At 44.2% G+C, this 27098-nt stretch overlaps 1 protein-coding gene and 4 non-coding genes across 5 annotated transcripts in view; all 5 read left to right on the plus strand.

The window, feature by feature from the left end:
* The first annotated feature begins 478 nt into the window (after positions 1-478).
* The window catches only part of TEX14 (testis expressed 14, intercellular bridge forming factor), a 35828-nt gene continuing 9208 nt past the window's right edge, over positions 479-27098 (plus strand). The window contains exons 1-22 of the mRNA XM_054210030.1: positions 479-614; positions 9258-9372; positions 9675-9840; positions 10588-10724; positions 11391-11472; positions 11929-12059; positions 12898-13011; positions 13452-13575; positions 14388-14566; positions 15750-15901; positions 16708-16898; positions 17111-17261; positions 17605-18590; positions 19281-19387; positions 20539-20618; positions 21174-21440; positions 21992-22074; positions 22536-22604; positions 23167-23254; positions 23963-24053; positions 25394-25456; positions 26559-26683. Coding sequence (XP_054066005.1) covers positions 479-614; positions 9258-9372; positions 9675-9840; positions 10588-10724; positions 11391-11472; positions 11929-12059; positions 12898-13011; positions 13452-13575; positions 14388-14566; positions 15750-15901; positions 16708-16898; positions 17111-17261; positions 17605-18590; positions 19281-19387; positions 20539-20618; positions 21174-21440; positions 21992-22074; positions 22536-22604; positions 23167-23254; positions 23963-24053; positions 25394-25456; positions 26559-26683 — 3637 coding nt within the window. The remainder of the gene's footprint in view (positions 615-9257; positions 9373-9674; positions 9841-10587; positions 10725-11390; positions 11473-11928; positions 12060-12897; positions 13012-13451; positions 13576-14387; positions 14567-15749; positions 15902-16707; positions 16899-17110; positions 17262-17604; positions 18591-19280; positions 19388-20538; positions 20619-21173; positions 21441-21991; positions 22075-22535; positions 22605-23166; positions 23255-23962; positions 24054-25393; positions 25457-26558; positions 26684-27098) is intronic.
* LOC128913227 (small nucleolar RNA U3) lies at positions 1184-1386 on the plus strand. The gene has a single exon (XR_008467891.1). It is a non-coding gene; the product is annotated as a small nucleolar RNA U3 (small nucleolar RNA).
* Positions 3548-3750, plus strand: LOC128913209 (small nucleolar RNA U3). Its single transcript, XR_008467873.1, has one exon. It is a non-coding gene; the product is annotated as a small nucleolar RNA U3 (small nucleolar RNA).
* LOC128913220 (small nucleolar RNA U3) lies at positions 5598-5800 on the plus strand. The gene has a single exon (XR_008467884.1). It is a non-coding gene; the product is annotated as a small nucleolar RNA U3 (small nucleolar RNA).
* LOC128913228 (small nucleolar RNA U3) lies at positions 7959-8161 on the plus strand. The gene has a single exon (XR_008467892.1). It is a non-coding gene; the product is annotated as a small nucleolar RNA U3 (small nucleolar RNA).

The raw sequence follows: 27098 nt of genomic DNA on the forward strand, positions 1-27098 counted from the left end.
GCTGTCCCCTGCTGGGAGTGCAGCTTGCTGCTGAGAGAATGGGCTGTGTATAATCCTCATATATTTTATATTGGTATCAGGGTCAATACCGGTTCTCTAGTGTTATTAATGTCGATTATCTAGTCTTATACTGTTAAATCTGTTTATATTTCAACCCTTGGGTTTCCTTGTTTTTCCCGATTCCCCTTCCCAGGTGGGGAGGGGTCGTCAATTGAGAGAATAATTTTCTGAATGACAATAAATTGTTGTGGGTTCTTCAAACCGTAACATCCAGTCAGCGGCGCCTACGCACCTGCCAGGCTTTAGGGGTGTTTCTGTTGTCCCCGGTGTCACCTCTCCCTTTTTCTCCTTGGCACCGCGTTTCCCATCGATGAGGCCTTGCCCGCTAACAGCCCCTCATTTTTGAAGCCTTAGAGCTATGGCGTTTTGCAGCTTCATTAGATTTCACTTCTTTTCCTAGTTCTGTTGAGGAAAGAAGATGGCTCATGCCCTCCCTGTTCCAATTCCCTGCCCTGCCCGGCTTGGAAGTATAAAAGGTGATTCACTGGAAGCTCAGCTGCATGACTATGTCAGGCAAGGAAACTATGCAAAAGTGAAGAAGCTTCTGAAAAAAGGTAAAAGGTGCTGGTTTAGGCAGGTGCTGGCAGAGAAATTTTACTTTTTCCTGTATCCTTATATTCGTGGTAAAATATAGGCAGCATACTGTTGGTACAATTCAGTTTTGAGCGCAGAATATATTTGAAAAATGTGTTACAATTGGCCTTTTCTGGTAAGTGGCACTAATTATTGCATCCCAAAAAAAACGTTGTATGAAAATAAGTAAACTGAAAAGAAAACTAAGCCTTTAGTTGCAAGGTGCAATAAGGAAACGGTTGAGGCGGTGTAAAGCCTGAAGCGCCCTCGGAGCAACGCCGCTGCCCGGGGGGCGGGGCCTAGCGACTGCGGGGCGAGGAGCACGCGTCTGATTGGCCGAGCGCGGCGTTAGATGCAAACGAGCGGGCGTGTCGTCCCCCCCCGGAGCCCCGCGCGGCGGTTCCGCGGGCGCGGAGCCGTTCTGCGGGGCGCGGGTCGGGCCGTGCCGGGGGCGGCGGGCGGCGGCGGGAGGGCGTGGGTCGGTGCGGGGTGTCCGTGTGTTGGAGGGCGGTGCGCGGCGGTGGGGCGGCGTGGCGGCGGTGTGTCGGGCAAGACTATACTTTCAGGGATCATTTCTGTAGTTGGTCACTAGAGGGGAGTGATCGCCCTTGTTCGGCGTCACAATCCGCGAGGAGGAGCGTGGCGGTCTCTCCTGAGCGCGAGGCGGGCGGCGGCGCTGCTTGGGCGGGAGCCGTCGCCATCGATGACCGTTCCTGGCGCGAGCCGGGAGGGAGAGAGCGCGGGCTGAGCGGCCCCTTTCACTTTTTTTATTAGCGGTGTTAACAACAGCTGAAGTTACGAATGGCGGCGCGGTGTCATTCACCCCGCGGAGGGTGCCGGTTGTCTGCCGCAGCGGGGTCTGACGCCTTCTGCGTCCTGAGCGCCTGGGTGCGTGTTCTTACGTCTTGACAGCGTGGGCCTCCCACGGTCGGGGCGGGGCTGGGAGGAGTAGCCCAGCAGTTCAGGCTGTGATGCCCAGTGCGGTAGAGTTAGTTGTTCGGTGGAAAGAAATTCTTACAGAGTTTGTTAGTGCTTGGGTGTGCTCCAGCCATCTGTTGGCTAGAGTGAGGTGCGGAAGCCAACACATCCCCTCCCAAGCGCCCATCAGGATCCCTGCAGCACTGACAGTCATTGGTGCCAGGGCCTCTTTGGCTGTGATGCCATGGTGCAGAGGGAGCGCGGACTGAGATGGTGTCGCAGTTTAACCCCATCTGGCAACTTGGACCATGAGGCTATTCACTCACCCCCCCCAATGCAATGGGGGCAAGAATCAGGAGATTAAAAGTAACAAAACTTATGGGTTGAGATAAAGACAGTTCAATAGGTAAAGCAAAAGATGTGCATGCAAGCAAAGCAAAATGAGGAATTCATTCACCACCTCCCATGGGTGGGCAGCCATCTCTAGGGAAGCTGGGCTCAATCATGTGTAACGGTCACCTGGAAAGACAAACGCCATCACTCCAAGCATCAGCCCCTTTCCTTCTTTCCTCACAGCTTTATATACTGAGCGTGATGTCACATGGTGTGGAATATCTTTTTGGTCAGTTGGGGTCAGCTGTCCCAGCCATGCCGCCTCCTAACTTCCTGTGCACCCTCAGCCCTCACTAGCGGGGTGCTGGTGTTAAAGGAGAAGCTGCGGCCCGAGCATTCACACCCAGTCCAAGGAGTCCCACACTCACCGCACAAATCTTTAACTGCAGGACCAGGGTCCCTTTCAATCCTTAACTATCTTTAGCTGCAGGACCACCCACAGAGGGTGACCCCTGGGAGACAACGGGTACCCCTTTCTGCTCCTCTCACACACACACACACTCTCAGGCGTGCTCCCTCCTTCTTCAGGCTTGACCTCAGGTTTCCCACAGCAGCGTCTCAGGCGTCAGATTTTATAAAATCAGATAATATAATTAAAAGGTACAGCAGCAGGGTCAGCCTGGGCTGGGAGCCTCCAAAAAGGGAACGACCTGAAACAAAGAAGTCCCTGAGCAATTAGACCCTTGCAATCTATACATGTGCTATTTGTGTGTTTTAGCCCAGTGGTGATTTTTGGTGTGGGATCTACTAACACCTTACTGGGTTCTCTCTCTGTGCCCAGGCTGGCTGTTGACTGCTCTGATCTTGTTGATTTTCAGCCTCTGCTGAGGGTTGTCACCTCCTTATTGTGTGGTTTGTGCCTCTTGTGTGCCTGTGCTGGCTGGGAGAACATGGGGAACTGAAAAGTCCCAGGCTTAGGGAAAACACTACCAAAACATAAGTGTGTTATCGACATTTTTCTTATACTAAAAGAGTAAGCACAGCATTATACCAGCTGCTAGGAAAATTACTAAGAAAATTATTGTGGCCTAAAGGCTTCAGCAAATCAAGGTACTCATAGTAAGTAAAGGTAAGCAAACAGCACCAATCACACCATAACCCTAAGTAATTAATTATAATTAAAACTTTCTTATTTAAGCTAAACAACTAATATCTCTCAACACCGCGGGTCCTGCTCCTTGGCGGGGCCGAAGCTGCTGTCTCTGAGCCCAGACCCGCCGAGCAGCGCGGGGAGAGGGGGTGCGGGGGCCGCGCTCCGAGCCGCCTGCGCCGCTGCCGTTCCCGTTCCGTCCCTGTGGGCGGTGGCAGCGGGTCCGGGTGGTGCTGGGCTGCGGCATCGGCGTCCCGGGGGCGGAGCCGCGGTTCTGATTGGCCGAGCGCGGCGTTAGATGCAAACGAGTGGGCGTGTGCCCCCCCCCCCTCCCCCCGGAGCCACGCGCGGCGGTTCCGCGGGTGCGGGGCGGGAGCGGGGAGCGGGCGGGGGGGGGGGTGCCGTGCCGGGGGGGCGGCGGGCGGCGGCGGGAGGGCGTGGGTCGGTGCGGGGTGTCCGTGTGTTAGAGGGCGATGCGCGGCGGTGGGGCGGCGTGGCGGCGGTGTGTCGGGCAAGACTATACTTTCAGGGATCATTTCTGTAGTTGGTCACTAGAGGGGAGTGATCGCCCTTGTTCGGCGTCACAATCCGCGAGGAGGAGCGTGGCGGTCTCTCCTGAGCGCGAGGCGGGCGGCGGCGCTGCCTTGGCAGGAGCCGTCGCCATCGATGACCGTTCCTGGCGCGAGCCGGGAGGGAGAGAGCGCGGGCTGAGCGGCCCCTTTCACTTTTTTATTAAGGGTGTTAACAACAGCTGAAGTTACGAATGGCGGCGCGGTGTCATTCACCCCGCGGAGGGTGCCCAGGACGGAAGCGACCTCAAGGATCATTTGGTCCAGTTTGTAATGTGCGGTGGGGTGGAGTTAGTCGTCCAGTGAAAATAAATGCTTTGAGAGTTCGTTAGTGCCAGGGCAATGGTGTGCTCACAGTGCTGTGGGATTGTTTGTGATGAATAGAACTCGTCGGAGGGTGACGAGGGGCTGTGGAGAAACTGTTTGGGATTCACCTTTCGTGGCACACTGTGGGAGTCTGTGTTGCTCAGGCTGGACCTGGAGCATGGTAAACCTTTGACCAGAGTCTGGTGGGCTTTAGGGAAGGAACTGCTCGATGCTGTGCTCTTTATGCTCTGCAGTGCCATGGCAGATGGGCTATGTCAGGTTGGATCCTGGGGCCACAGGGTCTCTGCTGGGGTCTGAGCTTTGGAGAAACTGCTCCCTGTTATGCTGTTGGCTGTGGTGTGGAAGTCCTTGGTGCTCAGGCTGGATCCAGAGCTGTAAAGGATAGTGTCAATTACGATGGCTCTCTGTGGAGTTCTAGTTGGTACGTGAGCGCATGTTTGAAAGCGCTGGGCCTCGGTAGCCTCTGGAAACCAGTGCATCCCTTCCTGAGCACCCAGCAGGAGCCCTGCAGCACTGCCGGGTGTTGCTTCTGGGGCCTCTTCTCTGGCGTCCTGGGGCGGGGGGAGCACAGAGTGAGGTGTGTGTTGTGTTGCGAAAACTTCACAACTGGCCCATGCTGTCCAAGGAGAGAGGCTTGGGTGCAAAGTATGGAATTACAAAAGTAATTATTTATTCATACACACGAGGTATCCTACTCAAACTGAGGCACCCCAGATGCGGGTTCACATGTGGTTCTTACATCTTTCAAGCATTCAGGTAGAAGATGATTTGACCAGTCATTAACACACCTGCACACACACTACTGGTTTTCAAAGTAATGATAATTGTGTGGCGTTGTTATCCATTTGCCTCTTTCTGGGTCTGGGCACCGTGGAGTCAGTCTTGCTGCAGTTCCTTATCTCTGATGCCCAATAATGGGGGTGTTTCACAGAAGTGCTAGAGGGGCTGGGTGCTGGCCTTATCTTGCTAGTCCAGGGGTAACTTTTATTCTTCCTGGGCAGATTTAAGGTTCAGAGAAACAAAAGTCATTCTCTTCAGGGCAGGGACTGTCCTCCTTGCAATGGGCTGGGGTCCCTTAGTTGTGCTTGCTCAGTCATGACCATGCAGTGTGCCATTATATATCTTATGGACTATGCGGTTTGCCACTATATCTTTAGGGCGTCCGTAAGATTTCACCCTGTAGAGACAAATCGGAACCCTCGTTAGGAAATGAACTTTCTGTGATAGTTGTCGGGAGGAGGCGTTCCATGGCCCCCGGGTGACTTTGCAGGAAGCGCGGGCTCTTGCAGGAGCTGTGCGGTGCGGGTGTCGCTGCCGACCGGAGCCCTGGAATCTGCCCGGACTCCGGGATTTCCCGTTTGCGGGCCGTGCTCCGTGTCGGTACCGGCTGGAGCCGCGGCCGCGGGACCGGCTGTGGGCGGTGCCCGGGGCGAGGAGCGCGCGTCTGATTGGCCGAGCGCGGCGTTAGATGCAAACGAGCGGGCGTGTCCCTCCCCCCCGGAGCCCCGCGCGGCGGTTCCGCGGGCGCGGAGCGGTTCTGCGGGGCGCGGGTCGGGCCGTGCCGGGGGGCGGCGGGCGGCGGCGGGAGGGCGTGGGTCGGTGCGGGGTGTCCGTGTGTTAGAGGGCGGTGCGCGGCGGTGGGGCGGCGTGGCGGCGGTGTGTCGGGCAAGACTATACTTTCAGGGATCATTTCTGTAGTTGGTCACTAGAGGGGAGTGATCGCCCTTGTTCGGCGTCACAATCCGCGAGGAGGAGCGTGGCGGTCTCTCCTGAGCGCGAGGCGGGCGGCGGCGCTGCCTGGGCAGGAGCCGTCGCCATCGATGACCGTTCCTGGCGCGAGCCGGGAGGGAGAGAGCGCGGGCTGAGCGGCCCCTTTCACTTTTTTATTAGTGGTGTTAACAGCAGCTGAAGTTACGAATGGCGGCGCGGTGTCATTCACCCCGCGGAGGGTGCCGGTTGTCTGCTAGAGCGGGCTCTGAGCCAGTGAGAATCACAGAATCCCAGGTCAGAAGGGACCTCAAGGATCATCTGCTCCAACCTTTCTTGGTAGAAGCATGGTTCAGACGAGGTGGCCCAGCACCCTGTCCATCTGGATCTTAAAAGCGGCCAGTGTTGGGGATTCCACCCCTTCCCTGGGCAGGCAGATTGTTTCAATGGTTGATTGGTCTCTGGAATAATTTTCCTCTTGTCTCCACTCAGAATCTCCCCAGGAGTAATTTGTAATCCCTGGTCCTTGTAAAAAGGGAGTCTCCCATCTTCTTTGTGGTCACCCTTTAAATACTGGAACGTGATGATAAGTTCTCCCCTCAGCCTTCTTTTTTCAAGTGGCAATTCTCTCAGCCTTTTCTCATGTGGCAGGCTTCCCAGACCTTGGATCGTCTTGGTGGCCCTTCTCTGGACCCTCTCCAGCCTGTCCACAACTGTTTTGTATAGCGGGCACCAAAACTGAATGCAGTTTTCTTGGTGTGGCCTGACAAGTGTAAGCAGAGAGGGATAATGACTTCTTTATCTCTGCTGGTGATACCCTGTTGGCTTTCTATGTCACAGCAGCACTCTGTTCACTCATATTGAGCTCGTTGTCCACCAGAACCCCCACGTCCCTTTCCACAGAGCTGCTCCCCAGCTGGGTGGATCCCAGCCCTGGACTGCACTCCTGGATTATGTTTTCCCAGGTGTGAGACCTTACACTTGTCCTTGTTGAACTTCATAAGGTTCTTGTTAGCCCACTCTTCCAGCCTATCCAGGTCTTCCTGCAGGGTGGCTCTCCCTTCCCAAGTGTCCACTTCCTCACTCAGTTTGGTGTCATCAGCAAACTTCATCGGGGTACACTTGATCCCATCATCCAGGTCATTTACAAAGACACTGAACAGAGTTGGGCCCAGTATCAATCTCTGGGGGACCCCGCTTGTGACAGGTTGTGTTTGAGAAGGAGCTATTGACCACCTCACTCCAGGTGCATCAGTCAGCCACTTCTCCCCCTACCGCACAGACCACTTGTCTGGGCCATAATGCACCAGTTTCTCTAGGAGGAGGCTGTAGGGAATTGTGTTGAAAGCTTTGGAGAAATCCAGGTAGACAATGTCCACCGCTCACCCCACACCAGCCGAGCAGGTTCCTTTGTTGTTTTAGTGCTGTCAGGGAGGGGTGAGAGCGTGTTGGGGCTGGGGACGCCCCGCTCTGCTCCCTGTCGTGTGGCTGGTCCCTGAAGGCCAAGTGGCTGTTGAGCTGTGGGTGCTGCTCCTTGACGAGGCTGAAGCTGCTGGCTCTGAGCACAGAGTCACCGAGCAGCGCTGGGGAGAGGGGCTTTAGGGGCTATTATAGAAGAGTCTGAGAAGCCCTTTTTGAAAATATTTCAAATTTTATCTTATGCAATTTCATCATCCTCCCATTTTATACACACTTGGGTTTCATCTGTCTGCTGCTGACTTCAGATTGAACCGTTTCTCTCTTTCTTTGGAAATCTTTTCCTTGAATTATAGTCCCGATCCAGTTTATCTCCTGCGCAAGACTCCCAGTAATTCTTCTTTTCGACTAAGCGAAGTTTCAGCTAATGTTCAGTTACGGTTTGCAGCCCAAGGCTTCTGCTCTCCAGCCACTCATGCCATGCAGAATCACTCAAGTTTCAATCCAACATAATTTTAGGCGATCACACCATGGATTCCAATATTCTATAAAAAAACCTGCTCTAATCCCCAACAGGGGCCGTCCCAGCCCCGCTCGGAGCCGTTCCCGTTCCGTCCCCAGGAGCGGGTCCGGGCGGTGCGGGGCCGCGGGACCGGCGTCCCGAGGGCGGAGCCGCGGTTCTGATTGGCCGAGCGCGGCGTTAGATGCAAACGAGCGGGCGTGTCCCTCCCCGGAGCCCCGCGCGGCGGTTCCGCGGGCGCGGAGCGGTTCTGCGGGGCGCGGGTCGGGCCGTGCCGTGCCGGGGGGCGGCGGGCGGCGGCGGGAGGGCGTGGGTCGGTGCGGGGTGTCCGTGTGTTGGAGGGCGGTGCGCGGCGGTGGGGCGGCGTGGCGGCGGTGTGTCGGGTAAGACTGTACTTTCAGGGATCATTTCTGTAGTTGGTCACTAGAGGGGAGTGATCGCCCTTGTTCGGCGTCACAATCCGCGAGGAGGAGCGTGGCGGTCTCTCCTGAGCGCGAGGCGGGCGGCGGCGCTGCCTGGGCAGGAGCCGTCGCCATCGATGACCGTTCCTGGCGCGAGCCGGGAGGGAGAGAGCGCGGGCTGAGCGGCCCCTTTCACTTTTTTATTAGCGGTGTTAACAACAGCTGAAGTTACGAATGGCGGCGCGGTGCCATGTCATTCACCCCGCGGAGGGTGCCGGTTGTCTGCTAGAGCGGGCTCTGAGCCGGTGAGAATCACAGAATCCCAGGTCAGAAGGGACCTCAAGGATCATCTGCTCCAACCTTTCTTGGTAGAAGCATGGTTCAGACGAGGTGGCCCAGCACCCTGTCCATCTGGATCTTAAAAGCGGCCAGTGTTGGGGATTCCACCCCTTCCCTGGGCAGGCAGATTGTTTCAATGGTTGATTGGTCTCTGGAATAATTTTCCTCTTGTCTCCACTCAGAATCTCCGCAGGAGTAACTTGTAATCCCTGGTCCTTGTAAAAAGGGAGTCTCCCATCTTCTTTGTGGTCACCCTTTAAATACTGGAACGTGATGATAAGTTCTCCACTCAGTCTTCTTTTCTCAAGGCTGAACAAACCAAATTGTTCCAGAAATGGATCAATTTATGAATGGTCCAGGCCGCATTGCCCCCACGGGGGGTGCAAGCTCTGCCGCAGCAGGGTCTGAACCAGGGAGAGCTGCAGGACTGGGGCGGTCTGCCAGGGTGTTTCATGGAATCACTGAATCCTGAGCCTTTTTTATCAATGAGACCAAGAATAGATCAGTTTTGTCATCTAACTCATTGTGCAGTTGTGGTTGCAGGTTCATATCCCTCCAGGCTAGCTTTTTCCATTGTTGTACGAAATGGAATTCATTATTTTGAACAAAATTTGTTAAGGTAACAAACTACTCGTCTATTAATTACTGCTTTAGGATAATTTTGGGTTTTATTAATGCTGTCCTCTGGTGTTGTCTGTGCTCATCCAGGCTAATACTTTGCCTCTCGTTTGTTCATCGTTTATTTGAAAACATCATGGACAAGCATTGCGTCGTAAGGAAGTTCATTTGCTCTTTTTTCAATTTCTGCTAATATCATTATGTTTTCATGTTTCTAGTATTTTAGAGGGAATATGGCAGTTGGTTTCAGTGTTAATGAACCCTTGCCTTTTATTCGGGGTGGGGGCGAACAAGCGTTTGCCTTGTAATCTTTTGGTTTCTTGTAGGTATTTTTGTTGATGCTGTTAATTCCATGGGCCAGACTTCACTCTTCACTGCTGCATTGCTAGGTCTTCGTAAAATAGTGGATGTGCTGTTGGATTACGGCTCAGATGCTAATCAGTTAAGTATAAAAATACACAGTTTTTCTTAAATTGAAATAAATGGGTAATCTTTTAGTGGTTTTAGTCAATGTAATACACAATATTCAGTGGATGTAAATGAAGACATGCTTAAGATGCACGTTGCTATTTTAGCCAAAGATCCTCAGAGGTAAGTAGGTGCCTAATTTTCCCTGTTTCACAGTGTATGTTGTTGTTTGGGAGTACATAAACATTCTAGGTATGCTGCTTTTTCCCCCAGAAGCACAGCTGGTTGAGTGTAGTAGGGGTAGGTTGAAACATTTCTGCTTTACCGTTCCTCAGTCGCTGTTACGATGGAAGCACCCCAGTCCATGCAGCTGCATTCTCAGGAAATCAGTGGATTCTTAGCAGGTTATTGGATGAAGGAGGTGACTTGAGAGTACATGATAAAAGTGGAAAAAATCCTCAGTGCTGGGCTATGTCTGCTGGAAAAGCAAGCAGTGCTCAGGTATGTGTGTGCAATACGTGTTGAATATGTGCTTACATCTTCATCTTAAAGCGTAGAAACTCCAGTATTCCAGGGAGAAATTCTTGGCTTTTACATGTTAGATAACTATTTAACATAATTTTTCAATGTCAGTAATGGTATTTTGAAGTCCTCATGATTCAGATTATTTAACTAAGGTTCTGCTCAGGTGCAGATGTGTGTCTGTAACTTGTTGGGACCTTGATGTGTAAGTGTGCCGTGGGGAGAATGACAGGCTCTTGTTTTCCATCCCTGATGAATGTAGTTTGTTTGCACGTATGTGTGAATCAGGAGTAAAGCTGAGGTAGTTTTCAAGTGAATCTCAGTCTATGCATGAACAGTGTCGGCAAATGTGTCAGTTTTGCTACCATGGGAGCAAAATGTATCAAGGAGGCTTATTCATGACTGCAATATTGATTTAAAACTTGTAATACTCCTCTCTCCTGTTGTTTCAATGCTCCTCTTAAAAAGAAACCTGATACTACAATTTTCAGTGGGTGAATGTCTTGAAAGTTAGTCATCTAGTGTTTGAAGTAAGCTTTCATTAGACTTTAATGTAATTGATTTTCTTGAAGATTGCTGTGTATCCATTTCTTGAAATGCCTATTTAAATATTGCAAGTAATGAGTTATTTTTTCAGTAGTCATGACATATTAATTTAAAATGGTGTATCTTACAGTTCTGAAGTAATTTTTTGTCTGTCTTTTTTCCCCTCCCCCTTCTCTCTAGATGCTGGAATTTATACAGCGTTGTACGTTCCACATGCAGGCTGTCATTCAAAATTTTCCCTCTGATCTACTCAGGAAGGTTGGCTCACCAAATGCGCTGGTCTGCAGTCCGTCTAGATTTGGGGGTCTTGTTCAAGGGTAAGAATATATTCCCAAGTACTGAGGGATTGAACTACAAGGACTTTTAATTCCATACTCTTACCTTAAAATTAACACGTTCTTGTTTCTTTTCGACGATATCAGATTTAAAACCAATGCGTGTTAGGAATGATGATACCTTTTATTTCTGTTGTGAGAATTCCAAATAGAAACTTGATAGTTGTAAATATCTGTATATTAAAGAGATGCTCTTGAAATCAGCAATATGAAGTACTGGATTTTAATAGTATTAAAATGGCGCTGACATGAAATAGTTTGTTTCTTGACCCTTTAACGTCACTGCAGATCTTCTAGGAATGTGTTTCCAACTGTTTCAAGAGCTTTTATGTCAGATACATGTTAGGAAAAATACATACTTGTGAACAAAAAGCGATGCAGCATGCCTATGTATTTTTTCTTTTTTTTTTTTTAATTGCTTTAAACAAATATGTATCATAACCGTGTATCTAAAAAGGTTTAATGAGTTGCACAATAATTTGGAATTTCAGCTTCCACATTAGACTTTTCATGTGAGACCAGACAAATGCAACATTTTAAATACATGGCTGTTGCAGAACTTCTGCATTTTTTTTCTCTCTTTTTTTGTATTTAACTCTAAGCCTTGGCATATTAGTTACTCTTATTGCTTATGTTTTTGATACTTAGAAACGTTGACAGTCCTTTAGGTAGATTTCTAAAAGGTGGAGCTACTGCAGCCAAGAACATTTACAGCTTTGGATTTGGGAAGGTAAGAAGTTATGGATAATGGTTTTCTAATAGTATTAGTACAGTTTTTCGGAGTCACATATTCTTCACAGTAATTACCCCACCTGTGTTGTTTTTCATTTTTAGTGTGTTCTTATTTCTACTGAAATGGTGGGAGAAAAATTGGGAGAGTGCAAATATTCAGACCGTTAGTCGTTAGTAGGCCCTGTTGGAGGGAGCTGTTTTGGAACAGGCAATAGAAACTCTCCTGTTAAATGTCACCTGTGGGAGTTCTTAATGACCGTTTCTGCTTTCCCTGTTTCAGCTTCGCTAGAAAGTTAAGCTTTTGATATATAGATCTTAACATTTCATATTGATGCTTTGGCTGGTGCTCCCATTGCAGTGATGGCCCGCAGGTTTTTAGTGAACTTGCGTGAGACGTGACAGATCTTGGGAACTGTTGCATATGCCTTTTGGTTATGCCCTGGTCTTTTGTCAGTTTTATCTTGCAGGCGGTGGGCATGTAGGGTACTTGGCGTCTCTCCCTATTATTGGGGAAAAAGACGTGGTTCAGGCAGATGATGAACCAGCATTTTCTTACCATGTTGGACCATACATGATCATGACAAAGTAAGTGGAATCAAAGGGATTTTAGCCCCTTTTGGTATTTATCTGTTGCTATTAAGCAGCAAGTTGTTGGACCAGTTGCTTTGTTTCAGTAGTTTTCCTTGTGTATTCTGTATTCATACACTGCTTTCTGCTTGCAACTTGTTTTCTGCAGTCCACTGATAAATATCTTCTTTAAACCCTCTTGATATCTGTAGATTGCTCTGGTCCGTTACAGCAATGTTAAACCAGTTATGGTTATTTAGTGGTAACAATGTTTCAGTACTGATTCCTTTTGTGGTGGGAAATACGTTGCTGGGTTTGCACAGATTGTGTTGTTCAGTATTTAATCCTTGTAATTGTTGGATTAGACCTCAGGCCTCTGGATACGTGCGTCTGCAGCTCACTTGCTCGAACCTATGGTGAAATGAGTTGCAAGCGCAGATTGAGCTTTTTTTTAATCTTTCGTATTGTGTAGCAAGTAACTGTGCCTCAGAGGCACCTGAGAATTGACAAATTTGTTATTTAATCTTCCCAATGCTCTGATTTATATCACAGTGGGCTGATGGCCTTTAGTGAAACGAGCTTTAGAGTGTCCTAGTTCTTTACCTTACATCATGGAAGGGTCGCATTTTGGGGCAGCAAACCTGTCCTGCTACATTCAGTCTTTAACAGGATGAGAATTTATTGTCAATTTGAAAGAGTATATGCTATAACCAGGATCATCAAAGCAATGTTACAAACAGTAGGAGACAGCACTGGAGCATTTCAGAATTACAAAATTCTTTATAAGTAATCCCGGAACTGAAAAAAAAGTACTGTGGAAGGCATCTTGTAGAAATTCCTCCTCTTCTCCTTATAGCTTAATGTGGGAAGGCAGCAGAGTTACAGTGAAGGAACTCAGCTTTGAGCCCCATCAGAATTGTAGTAAACTACGCTTGGCTGATCTTCTTGTTGCGGAGCAGGAACGTAGTAGGTAAGAAAGAATTTGCAGTAGCCACAAGTGCTTCTGGGGTTTGGGTGTCACAGTGATGTGAGGAAACGCGATTAACCTCAGGAGGACTGTCAGGCTGTGGTTGCACTTTCTCTCCAAATGAGAAGCACAGGTCTCCTCTCTCTCTTCCCATTCCATTCGCTCCTCAGTGGCTAACACAGGAGAAGATGATACTCTCTTCTCCTGTGTCTGGATGAACGCTTCATTGCTTGTTTCTTGGATGGCTTATTTATGGATTCTCCTAGTTGTGACAGTAAGCACTGTTTCCTAAATGCCACCTAAACTATTTTTAGAATTTGGGGTCTTTTCATTAAAAGTTAGAAGCATTCACATTGTATTGATAAAAACACTTATAAGGCCAGGACTCTTTCTCTTTTAATCTCAGATTTGCCTTACAGTTTTTCTTTCCTCTCTCATTGCAGTCAACTCCGTCATCCTCATTTGCTACAGCTGATGTCTGTTTGTCTGTCTAGTGACTTGGAGAAAACCCGTTTAGTATATGAAAGGGTTAACTTTGGTTCTCTGTACAGCATCCTTCATGAAAGGGTAATTGGAGTACTTGTTTTTAAATAGTAATTGATTGAGAGGAAGAGGTTTAGTAACTACATCTACCATCTTTAGTCAAAGAATAAGAAGACAGAATCATCAGTCCGTGTATCCGTGTTTCTGTTGCATTGCACAGTGTCAGATACTCAGTGTAAGCTGGTAATGTTTGTAATTGGCAAATACTTCAGTTAATGGTCAGATGCAATTGCATTGATTTTTCTTGTTTGGTGTCAGTCTTAAAATGGCTGCTGCTAAACTCAGTTGAGCTTTTAATCTGCATGTGGTTGTGTACTGCAAATGTGGCAAGACCAGCTTTTGCCCTTGAATAATTGCACGTAGTACATTGCAAACTGCCTGTGTGTAAAACTGAAGGCTTGTACTCAGTTGTGGGTTTGGTTTTTTTTTTATTCATCAGCAGATCTGTGTTTTGTTTTTGTCATTCCATATTTTTCTTTTCCCCCTTTTTTTTTTCCAATTAATTGAGTTGTTATTTTATTTCTTTAACTGTTTGAATGCAGACATCTAAGTTACTGAAGAAATTGCAGTTAAAGGCAAGAAATTCTAAGTTCGTTCTGCTTCAGAGTGACTTTGGCATAGTCAATATCTTTTTTTTTCTTAATTACTTTTTAAGGTGTTGTTGGTTGGTTTGGTATTGGGAATGAACATTATTTAGCAAGTGCAATTTGTATGATTTCTACTGCAATATGTTTCATGTTGGCTTTCTTTGCTGCCTTCTGTATAGTAATAGTTTTCCCCTACATCAAGCTTTAAAGACCTGCAATGCAAATTTGATACTTCGGGTTTTTTTTCAGCGTTCAGAATTCCCGGTACTGCACATGGAGACGATTTTGCACGTGCTGCTTCAAATTAACGACGCTTTGCGTTTTCTACACTCCCGTGGATTTATCCACCGTTCAGTCACCTCCTACGCTATTCAAATTGTTTCTTCTGGTGAGGCAAAGCTATGCAACTTGGAATACATGATAGAGAGGTAAAGAACTTCCTCACTGTTTCTGTGAAAGTGATAAACACAAGTAAAGTCAAATTTAGTGCTAAATTCTGCTGAAGTGCCCCTCTTGATGACTAGGGACTCCTGCCTCCAAGTCAGGCAACAGAGTTACAGGAGTGAAGAACTCCAAAGTATTAGTGCTCAGGTACATTAACTTTGCCACAGGCAGCATGGCAAACTTCAGGTAGACTTAGTTGCTGTGTTACAAATATCTGAAAATAGAAACTGGTAAAAGAAGCAGCTCTTTACTGAAGTATAAAAATACCATCATAGAGAAATAGAGCCTAATCTTACAGAAGAGAGATGAAATTCCTCTTTGAGTCACTAATTCTGCTGCTGGTCTGGAAATAATTCAAGTTTCCTCTTGTTATACTGAACTTATGCTTATGGAGGCTTACCTAAAGTCAATGATTCCACACCTCATTGAACAGGTAGTAATTAAGTGCCACCGGTGACAGAGTATTGCTTTTGTAAGAGACACCATTCGTTTCATCTGGGCAAATTACTACTTATATACATTTTTTGCTTCTTTCCTGTAGCGCAGTCTGATTAGGAAGAAAGTAAATGGCTGGTTAGACTGTAAAGAAAGAGTAAAATGGGTAATAAACAAAAATTTGCCAATGGTAATGTCCTGAAAGGAGCAAAGATACTTCCTAACCTCCCTGTAAACGTGATTTGTTAATAAATCTTGGTGATTTCTTAGCTATTTCAGGTACTGTGAAATGAATAACAAAAAACTCTACAGTTAAATGTGAGGAGGAGGTTATCTTCTAGACATATGTATACATTGCAAAGTAAATGTTAACAGGCCAGGTGGCACCTTCTTGTATTTTGTCCGTGGTCAAAGAACGCTGGCCAGAGCTAAAGGGTTGTTTGTAAAATTCCTACTGTGAAACTTTAAACTTTCTCTGATTTCTTTTTGAGTGTAAATTTGTTAGTGTGTGTTACTTTTGCCAGAAGGTAACTTTTGTCTTGCTGTAATGTACCAAAATACATTTATTCATGTGAAAATACCACACATTTTTATTTGTGGGTATACTCTGGACCTTTTAGGTATTTAAACTAAAAGCAGATGTAAGAAACTCAGGTGTTTAATTGCAAAAGGTATAGATTCTAGTTGAGTGTGCTGCATGTCCCAATTTACGACTTTTTTCCCTTTATACAGCAAAGATGGTGGAGAACGCAGTGACCTGACACGTATTCCGGTCCCAGTCCAGCTCTATAAGTGGTGCTCTCCTGAAGTAATTCTTGAAAAAGTTGTCACGGTGAAATCGGATATTTATAGCTTCTGTACAGTAGTGCAGGAGGCCTTGACAGGTACATCAATAGGCGTTGGCTTTTGTCACTAGGGTAACCCGCTGAATGTTTTCAGCGCAGACTGTCAGCCCCCTAATGTGTGTTTAATTCCCTTACATGACTGGATAAAACCTTGCTGTCATGGTTCATACAGAGTTAACTTGGAAAAGGAACCTTTCAGGCAAAAAACCACCAAATGTTAATGACAGTAGCAAAGACTACTGGAAACTTTTGTAAAATGTAATCAGAAAACTTAAACTTGCGTGACTAAAGGATGAGATTAATGGTTGGTATTAGAGAGATACAATTTTGTGTATGGTGGTTTTCTGCTGTTTGTCTTTCTTCTTCATACAAGGGTAGCAAAACATTCAGTTAACTCTTTGCAATGTGCTAAACGAGCCTGTGCAGCTTTCATTTCTTTGATCACTAAGATAACTTACAGATAACATATTGTTATTGTTATTACAGATAATGTAATGTGTGTTATGTATTGACTTTGACTATTTTGACAGTGAAATGGGATAAATAATTACCCTAAAAATTAAAACCTCTATTAGATGGTTGGTAATGAAGAATCCAGAGCATGGTTTACAGCATAACTGTCCTCTAGAGATCGCTGTCAGCTCCCTTTAAAGCATCCACTGTTGAAACAGGATAGGGAGGAGATGCCAGACTGGGCCGAGTGCTCGTTTGGTTTGTGACAGTAGTAGTAAATTAGGGAATGTGCAGACAATAATGCTTCAGTATCTCTGATTCTTTTCTCTTTTTTATTTTCATTCACATTGATATGCTGCTTGTGACATAAAGTCTATATTTCTGTCTTGCAGAGACCCCTCCCTGGAAAGGTTTTGAAGACTCTGTTATTAAACAGCTCATAATTTCAGGACAAGAGTTAGAAGCAGACGTCAGACTTCCTATGCCCTATTACGGTATCGTAAAGTCAGGGCTAGAACCTAAACAGAAGAACCGCTTCATGAAACTTCAGGATATTCAATATGTATTGAAAAATGACTTAAAGGTGACTTCCAGGATTGTAGCCTTTCACATATTTAAAATGGCAGAGTTTTGTGTCTATTCAGATTCAAGTTGTTCTGCTTAAATCTAGGTGGGGGACAGTCTAAATACTGAGTATTGTTTCCTGATCATGGAGGCAAACCACTTTAAAAGAGAAGGTAGAGACATTGAACTGTCAAATATGGTTGTCTCTTATTCCTTTTTTTTGTATTATAGGACTTAACCAAGTCTCACACTGGTCATGCTGATGAAATATCAAAAGCACCAAGACCCACTGTTTTTGCAGATGTGAACATCTGTTTGGCATCAGCTTTTAGCTACCGGAAGAGAACACAGGAATTGCAGGGAGAAAAGATAACCGAGGCTGGTGAGTTTCTTCTAGCAAGATGTCATGTGTCCTTCACTTAGCATGTTCCTCCATCCATAAAGGTCTAAAATAAAAAATTAAAATGTGAGCGCTTACAGATTTTATGATATAGTTTGAAAATAGAAAGCATTTAGTTTTGGATTCTAAGTGCCACCCTAATTGTTAACATAAACCCAAGACTGTAAGTCTGGTTAATATTTCAAGTTCGGGCACACTGTTTTCAGCAGAGGTTTTAAATGCTGCTAATGTAATCTCTAAAAGACATTAACTCCTAATGTAAGAAAGCAGTGTGTTTGATGGACTCCTGGAGAAATGGTTTAACACTTAAAATCAAATTTTTCAGACAGCTCTACTACCCCAAGGTACTCTCCCTTTCCTAAGGACAGCAGTGCTTTAGTGGACCAAGAGGCATCAACCAGTCTACAGCCAGTTGCACAGGACAAAAATCTTGATGTAGCGTCTGAACTCCAGACAACCTTTAGTGTCAGTGATGTGGATGACAGCCTCTGTAGCTTTGAAAATAATGAAATCTTTGCCAGTTTTCCAGAATGTCATGAAGACTTCATGGAAGAAGAAGCTGGATTAGGTCAAACTCTAAAAGATCAAAAAATGCTGCAAAAGGAAGAAGATAAGGGTACCCTCAGAGACCTATATACATCCTCTGGAGTGCACTGTGAGGAAAAGCCAGTTTATGAGGAAGGTGACTCTTCAGAATTGGGTACAGGATACATTACAGAAGAGGAGGAGAGGATAAGTGAGGCCTCTGACTTATGCATGCTGGCACAGGTGAGAGAAGATGATGGGAGAAGAATGGGTAGTCCGTCCCAAGAGGAGCAGTACATCGGCAAATGTGTCCTTGATTTAAAGATTGTACAAAGCATGTTGCGTGAGGCAGAAGATTCCCTGCGCAGAACAGAGGAGAAACTGGACAAAACAGACACCATTGAAAAGCAAACAAAGCTGCTCCAGGAAATCAGAAAGAATCCACTTTCTAAGCAAACTTGTCAAGGAGGACACAGGAACACATCTGATGATACTTACCAAAATGCTAGTAGCCTTTTTTCTGGAGTTAATATTTTTTCATGGAAGGCTGTAGGTCCACCAGCAAGTGTCTATATTCTGCCACTAATAACATCTCAGGCACAAGGAGCATTAGGTGGAGACAGTTTCCAAACTGTTCGAAAGAAGGCAAAGGAAATGGAGGCAATTCAAAATGAAAACTCGAAGTGCTTTCATGAGATGAGTGGGAGTAAAAATGAAAACAACCATCATGATCTCAACTTCAGTGTGGTGAAAAGCCTGGATGATCAAAGGAGCCTAGACCATGAGGTAAAGTGTTGAGCAGGGTGACTGTGTTTATCACTTCTGTACACCTTAGCAGGTAGAGACGTAGTTATGGATGGTGTCCAAGAGGAGGGATGAATCTGACTTTTAAAATATATGCATTGTATATAGGAATGAAAAAAGTCAGCACAGCAGAGCAATAGTATTATTTCTTCTCCCCCTTCCCCCTAGAAAAACCCTAGTCCAGTGGCACAGGAGGGAATAAAATCGTGTACTAAAATGGAGATGGAACTGTAAGGGAAAAGGGCAAGCAGAGAAAGGTTTTTGTTTGTATACTTAGTTATGGAGGTCTAAGATGTCATTAGTAAGGGCTTCTAGATCATTTTCATTATTAAATATAAGTAGTTGACAGGTTTAGCCCAAAGAGATACAGAGAAATATGTATGTATCTGCTGTACGAAAAATCATGAGTCATTTAGGTCCACTTATTCCCCTCGGAACTACATGTTATGATAGTCTGCTGCACACATATGAAACCTGATATAAATCCAGGGCAGAGTTTTTAGTAGGCTGAGGCCTGGAGTTGTCATCCTTTCTCATGAGCAGTGCTACTAAAACACAATAGGGAACAAAGTCTGCACTGTCCAGCTCTTAGTATATCTCATAGACAGCTCAACTAGTAATTACCAGAATGCCTGATGTGTGCTGAATCATGGCTTCTTGGACTCATTTCAGCATTTACTCCCACATGTATCTGCAAGATGCAAAAAAAAGTTCAACTTGCAGTGTCAGAGAGGAGGTGATTCACACGCTGCAGCAAGTGGAAGTGAGGAAGAGAGGTGGTGAGTTTTGGTTGCATTCACGGAAGAGTTAATTCTAGCAGATTCATCTTGATACAGCCGCTGTCAAAGGTAGACATGTCGGGGATCAAGGATGGCATGAAATGTTTTTTCAGTAAGCCAAAAGCCATCTGTCCAATTAGAACCCTACTGTGAGTCATTGTCAGCTGCGGAGCTGACAGGGGAACTGCCGCCACAGGGCAGCTGCTTTTAAAAAGTGATGTTCAGATTCCAGATGCCTCTCTGATGGAGGTAGTGGTCCAAAACTGTAACAGTGCCTAAGGAGAGCAATCTAATCGGTTACTACTAAGGGTGGTTCTCTCTGTGCGCAGCCTCATTCAATTCTCAGTACAAATACTTTGTCTTTCGTAGGTGTCGGACTAGGGCCTGTGGGAGCAGAACAGTCTTGCTAAACCCAGTGACAACAGAGCATATGTTACTTTGCTTGCTGTGCTTTTTCATGTCGTCCCTTTATATTTTTAAGTATGGGTGGAAAGTACGTGTTAAAAGTACCTGGCAAAACTTGTGCAAATTAACATATCTTGTGAGTTGGAAAGATGGGGACAGGCACCTCCTTCAATGTTTGGGTCAAATCAGTCAGGAAAACTGTTCCAGTTTTTAAGATGATTCATGACCCAGTTGGATCAGTAAGTCCCATTGGTAAAGGATGCATTTGGTTAAAACATAAACGTGCCAGGTGCTGACATGTGGTTAGATGGTCAAGCGAATGAACTCTAGATTGGAGTTGGGTTGGTGATAGGAATGTTGTTATCCAAGTCTGAAGTTCTGAGGATCTTAAATTGTCCACTCATCACCTTACTGACCTGAATAAAAGAAATCTCCATAGCATTCATTGTCTGTTAGTGTTTATATAAATATATCATCTGAAGGCAGTTGACAGCTTTTGAAATCTAGATTTTAATGCACAGCTTGTCTGGTTAATCTGTAATAGACCTAAATAACTGTCTGTGCTTTCTAAGCTTCTGATGGCTCAATCTGCTCATTCTTTTGGGTTCGTAGAGTATGTGTGCTCTCAGCCTTTTTTTTTAATTAACATTTAAACAACTTCTAGTCTTTTACTGACTGGGGAATACTTAACACAATATACTTGTGCATTAACAGAGTTTGATGCATTTCGTAACGATTTAATATAGGTGCTATCCAAAATCAAGATCTGAAATTTACAGTACAAAAATAAGTGAGGAGAGAAGGATGATGCAATCGGAATGGAAGAGTAAGTAAATCAGTGTTAACTCGGAATTAATGTTAGCAAGTCTTAGTGCAGTGCATTAAAACTTAACACGTTTTGTTACTTAAGAAGGGTCTGTGTGCCTTAATTGCTGAAGCTCTGTTAGGCTGTTCTTGGATGAAAACCAAATAAGTAGGATCCTGTGTCTTGCACATTCAGGGCATAAAATAATCACAACCACAGTAAGATGGTTTGATTATAAAGCTCAAGGAATTAGCCCTGTTTTGCGGGATGTAAGGGAAGGACCACATATGAATTTAGAAAGGGTAGTATAGCAATGACCAGTGGATGGCAGTACAGACATGAATAATAGAGTGCAAATTAAGAAAAATTGTTACTGTAAAGACTTGTCCGTATCCATTTATGCAGGTTTTAAGCTTCCCTTAAAATGGAAGAAGTGTTTAGCTCTTTTCGTGATAAAGGAGTTTACAGGCTGTGACTTTAGCATTTCCAAGTCTGCAGACACAATGCAAAAATGGGGAATGCTTTGAAGGTGCAGATTCTGTTGTGTGAACTGGTAATTTTGCTCTTCTTGTGTAGTTGAAGTAAAGCGAATGGCCAGAAGAGTGGCCTCAGGACAACTAGAACTTGGCTCTACATATGCAGTCACTGAATGTACATCTGAAAGTGAAGCAGAGAATATAAAGGAAGCCTTTCAGCATGTCACTGTTAGGCTCCAAAAAAGTCAAGACCAACAAAGATACGGGTGGCAGACAGGTGATAATGTTGAATTTTGGGATCTGGGCAGTGAGGATAGATCTGAATCTGAGGAGAGTGATCTGGAGTCTGCATTCAGAAGTTCTGGAGGTAAGGTTGAAAAACAAAAAATAATTTCTTCTGTCTCTGTCTCCCTATCTCCCAGCAGATTTCAGCTTCTGTGATTTTGTTATAATAGTTGTCAATTTTATCTTCCAGAGTCTTGCCCCCAAAGCATGTCAATCACTCAGTCATTGGTGAACATAAATAATAGACTAAGATAAGTGTTACATGTTAATAGGTGAAGGTAATGTCCACTGAGCTTGGAGACCCTTCATCACCATTGGTTACCATGTATCAGCATGGGAGACCCAAAGCTTTCAAACCCAGAGTATGCTTTCACACTCTATTTCTCAATTGGACTAGAGAGATGCATTTTCTGTAGCACCATAGTGCGCAGTGCTTTTGTAATAGTTATGGATAAAGGAAAGCTTCCCATGCCCAGATTAATGATGTGAGCATTTAAATGTCATTATTTCTCCATGTTTCTGCCAGAGAATGTAGTTTTACAGTCTACTGTCATTGATATTCCATCAGTGATTTAGATCACTCACTTCATATTATTTTTTGCCTAATAATTTTGTTCCATTCTGACATCCTAGGGAGAAGCTGCCCGTCACCATCACAAGATGAACAAGCAGAGTCTGGAATAGCCATTGATGAGAATTCAGGCCTTCCTCAACAAGTTGAGAATCTCTCTAGAGTATTGTCATGGTTTGGGCACATATAGCAATCCAAGAAATCTATCTGCAGCAGGTTATCTGTAAAACAGTTTAGCCTGGTCTCTCTGTGTTGCACACTGAACTGCCAAGACAGCTGATCTTTTCAGATGGGATCTGACTAACAATCACCCCACCCCCTTTTTTTTGGTTTGTTTGTTCTATAATCCATCAAGGTAATGTATGGAGCAGGAAGTACGCTGAAACTCAGAGTGATCAAAGTATAATTCCCATTTGATGCAGTATTGTTGGGCACTATTGACTAAAATGTATATTCTGTAATAGAGAGTGGAGAAAGCATCTCAAATGATCATGTCTTTCACAGCAGCATTCAAGGGAATTACGTTGTTCCCTTAATTCATCTCCTGATGTATCTGAAGAATTCTTGACTCCTAATTTTGTTTATTTCCTTCCTCCTACTACTCAGGGAAGTTCTGAACAAGAGGTAAAAATAACAGAAAAGACAGCAACAAAGTCTGTGTCAAGAACTTTGGACGTAAGTTACACAACATGTGGTTTTATTATGCTCCCATTTGATTTGAAGAAGAGCTGTAGAAAATGGGATAATGACAGCTTTTTTTCTATACAAATAAAGATTTATCTAAAAGTAAGAAAATTCTATCTCTGTCTCTTTAAAACACACACCCTGGCCTGAAAAAAAAACAAACTAAAACAAAATAAACCCCAAACAACTAAAACCCCACAAACAGCCAGAACTCCCCAAACACCAGGGGCTCGATTGTCTTAATTTATTTACTAGGAAATCACATAATCTGTGGCTAAGAAAAGTTTTAGGCAGTTGATAATCTCAGCCTTTCCTTCACAGCTTTTGTCAATTATAGTATTCAATAGTCTTAAAACAATCCTCATTCATTTCTTGAATATTCAAAGCTATTGTATGGACTATTAGATCTAATCCATGCTGTTTGCTGATAAGCTCTTGAAAAGTTTGTCTCTCCATTCTGATTATTGTGAACTTCATCCTGTGAGAGTTGTCCTACCCTTCACAGCTTGCCTGCGAGAAATTGAATTCACTTCCTTTCCCCCAACTCCTTCAGACCTCAGATGTTGAGAGCAAATTAGAAGACGAAGGATTTTTACAGAAAAAATTAACTGAAGGTGCGGGATCAAGTATTCAGGTTTCAGGTAAATTTGCTCTTTCTTTTGAAGGTAATTTTGAGTCAGGGAGATAGAGTCTTGTTGCACTTACATTTTTGTCAGCAGCACTCCTGTCAGAAGGCTGGAGTTTGGTTCTTCAGGTCACTTGGTCTCATTCCTCATTGTTTTAGTAAGAGTTCAGGACACTCAGGATTTTGGAAGATGGGGTTTGGGCGTTGCAGTCACTGAAATATAGTTGAGTGTGATGATTGTGCACTTGCTGTCTTTCAGTTAAAAAACAAAACAAAACTTGTTTGCAACCTTTTTTTTTTTTTACCCTAGGGCTAAGTTTAATCTTTTTATGCAACTTGCTATGGTGCTGGAAACTGAATTAGAATTGTATTTACACATTAATATTCTTATTGCTAGAATGATGTTGAGCTTAAAAACTGTAAGAACTGACATTATATGTGTGCAGAATAATGGAAGGATCGTTGCTGTTTCTCTAGTCTGTTGCCTCTCAGCTCAAATTTGTAAATGTTGCGATATTCCCCAGTGCTTCAGTGGTTGACTGTCTGGCAGCTGTGGTATGTTTATGAAAATGCATCTTTAAAACACATTTGTCTCTTGACAACAACAAAGGTCACAAGAACTAAAAAATTTAATAAAGTTGCAATTTCCTGTTCAATGAGTTGTGTCACTTTCTTTTGTACTTGCAAAACCCAATAACAGGGAACATTTGTTATTTGTATTCAGGAGGAAAAACACAATTCCGCAGCACAGCGTCGCAGGATTCTGGCAGTAACACGCTAGGAGTGGATCAGCTTAGCCACATGCCTGCAGCCAGGTAGATAGATTTATTTTCATTGTTACGTGAAGCATAAAGTAGGTTATAAAGTGTACTCTCTTTATTAATTCTGCTTATATATCTAATATTCAAATAAGATGCCAGTGGTGTGTTTTAATTATTATCTACATATTGGAGTTCCTTGCCAAGAAAATAGTAAAAGGACTTTCACAAGTCTCATGGGGTTTTGTCTTTTACAGTGTTCGGGTTTTGGGGTTGGTTTTTTTTGGTTAACGAAGGAGCTAAAATGGGAAAAATAAGTCACGTATATACTACAATTCCTTTTACACTGATAAACTACAGTCTTAAACAGAGCAAAGATAATTCAAATTAAGGCTCCAGTCATCTGTTTTAATTTTATTGTGCTTTGGTTTTGGAGCTCATGCTTTTTCCCCTCCTGTGGGAACAATCGGATGCAAGTATGCTCAGTCTCTATTGCCTGCAGATAACATTAGCCCATGCTTGGAGACTGGCAGTCTCATCTGTCAAACATGAGGTGTTTATATCCAGTATTTTTGTAAATGTTATATTCTACTAGTATGCAGAGATGTTGTCCAGAATCCCCACCTCATGCTGCTAGGGGTACTTTTACTGAAAGAGAAACAGTCCTTGCCCTGAAGGTCTTTCAGCAGTGGCGTTCCGGCTTCTCAAAAGCCAAAAGCCCCTTCCCTCCCTGTAGCTCAGCTTTCCTTGTGTTCCTCCAGAGTTAGCAGCTGCTCGCTTTCTCCGAGAGTGGGAGTGCGAGCTGCTTGTACTGTCTCTCGGTGTCGTACTCTCTCCCCTCCACTGGAGGAACCCAGTTACCAGTGTCAAAGGTAGGCAGCAAGTGTGTAAATACTTGTCCTTAAGGTAAAAAGTCATGGGTTTGGCTGCTCCCTTCTCTTAGGAACTGAGCTTTTGCCAGCAGGACAGAGAGGACTGCTGCCCTCTGACCATCTGCCTAATCCCCTTTGAATCCCTCTTTGACCTTTAATGGGCTTGTTAGAGTTTGAGAGAGTAGCTTTCAATGCAGACCCATCGAAGGATGGTAAAACAGCGTAGTGATTTATGTTCATAGATTTTTTTATTTAACTTTCAGTTTTGTTTTGAAACTGTGTATATCAATTGGAAGCTTTCTCCTTACCAGATTCAAATCCATAATGTGGTTAAAATGGCATTTTTCTTCTGGAGTGCTCGCTATCTCCATCTTCTAAGCTTTTAAGCAAAAAGTTTTCATGAGCCGCACTCTGCCTCAGAGAGAAGGTAGTCCTTTAAACTTGGAGAGAGAGGAAATGAAATACATTCATTTTCATAATATTCTGATATGATCAATGAATATGACATTTATTCCCTCATTCTAGTGTTGAAGCAGCACAAGAAGTGATACTGTGGGAGCCACAAGAAGAATCTAAAGAAAAAGATGTGTAAGAGCCACGGACTGTTTTATACCAGAACTTCAGCAAGTTGGTCGTTACTGTTGTAAAAATTTTGTGTTGATGCAAAACAGGAAGACATGACAGACCAAAGCTGAGAGAGGAAAAGCTATTTGAAGCATTGAAAGACTATTTTCTCTTGATAAATTGGGAGATTGGTATAAAAGAGCCATCACATACGTTTTTCCTTAGTTTGAAATATTTTCATACTCGTGAGTAATTAACTTAGTGTAATTTGGGTGTACTTCTTCACATTAAAGTGTACAATTCCTTATTTCTTCTGCCCATATTACACAGGAGAAATAAAATTACTTTAAACAGCAAATCATTAGTATGTAGCTAAATAAATTTTATTATAAAAATAATCTTGTGATTGAGATTCTCAGGAAAAATTTGCAGAATAGGTTTGTGACTTAACTAGTAAAGTTAGTTTCTTTTTACAAATAATGGAGATGGGTATAGAAATTACTGATTTGGTAACAGCAGACATCTGTTCTTTTCATGGTCTTCTGAGGACAATGTCATCCAGGGTATATCTGCAGAAGATGTTGGTTTGCTTAATATAATCCCAGTCCTGCAACCACTTAAGAATTTGTGTAACTTGAGTGGACGGCGCTGCCCTTGCAGATCTTTAGCAGTTTCAGTTTATCTGAGTAATTAATTTAAAGGCTTCTAAGACCTGCATTTAGTCTTAATTAATGGATTGTTAGTTTTTGTTAAATCTCCAGGTCTTCCCTTGGCTTTGGAGAGAGTTTTCTACTTAGTGGTTCCCATTTGACATTCTTGCCCTTTCTGGAGGCAGTTTTCCTGAGCTTGCTTTTAAAGGAGAATTATTAAAATGAAGAAATCCTGTAAAGGAAGGGAAAGCAAATAATTAACCTTTTCTGTCTCTGCAAGATCATTGAAGGTGGTGATCTTTAGCCTTCCAAGAATTCTGTGGGAAGTTTTCAAAGGGAATGTCTCTCTTCCTTCTGGAAAACTAGATAAGACTGAACAAAAGTAAAATTTAAAGAACTGAAAATACCAGATTTTAGTGATTCACAAGTGCAAGAAGTGGCTATTTTAACTGTCAAAACATCTTTCAATACTTCAGATCAGTGACAGATATTCATGATTTGTCGAGTATCCCCTGTGAGCAAGAGAACTACTACGGGGATATCGATTGTAAAACGCCCAGAGTGAGTCACGCACCGAGCGTCAGCACCCCGCTCCGCTCAGGTAACTGGGAGAGGAAAGAAGGGAGGACCAGTGAATTACTTAACCTTTCTGTGCCAGGAGTCAGACCTTTCTGCCAAGACTTGCTGATGTAAAAATCATTGATGTGAATCATGGAAACTCCGTTCACGTAGTACCAATGCAGAAATGTCAGGCTTGGAATAAGTAACCACAAGAAATGCTGTGTCTGTTGTTTGAAATTTCATTGGTTTGGTCTGGATAGTGACAACTTTGTAGTTAGAGCCTGTTTGGTCAAAAAAAAAAATTGTAGCGTAGAACTAAAGGAGAATTTACAGGGACACAGCTGAAAAAGCTGCAATCTGAAAGGTCTCTGAAAGGTAATTACTTGGTAGTTAATGGTAGCCTTAATAAATCAGAAATTGTTTTAGATGTTTAAAATTGATTTGGAGTGATACAT

The sequence above is a fragment of the Rissa tridactyla genome, chromosome 7 (genome assembly GCF_028500815.1).
Source record: "Rissa tridactyla isolate bRisTri1 chromosome 7, bRisTri1.patW.cur.20221130, whole genome shotgun sequence".
NCBI classification, from domain to species: Eukaryota; Metazoa; Chordata; class Aves; order Charadriiformes; family Laridae; genus Rissa; species Rissa tridactyla.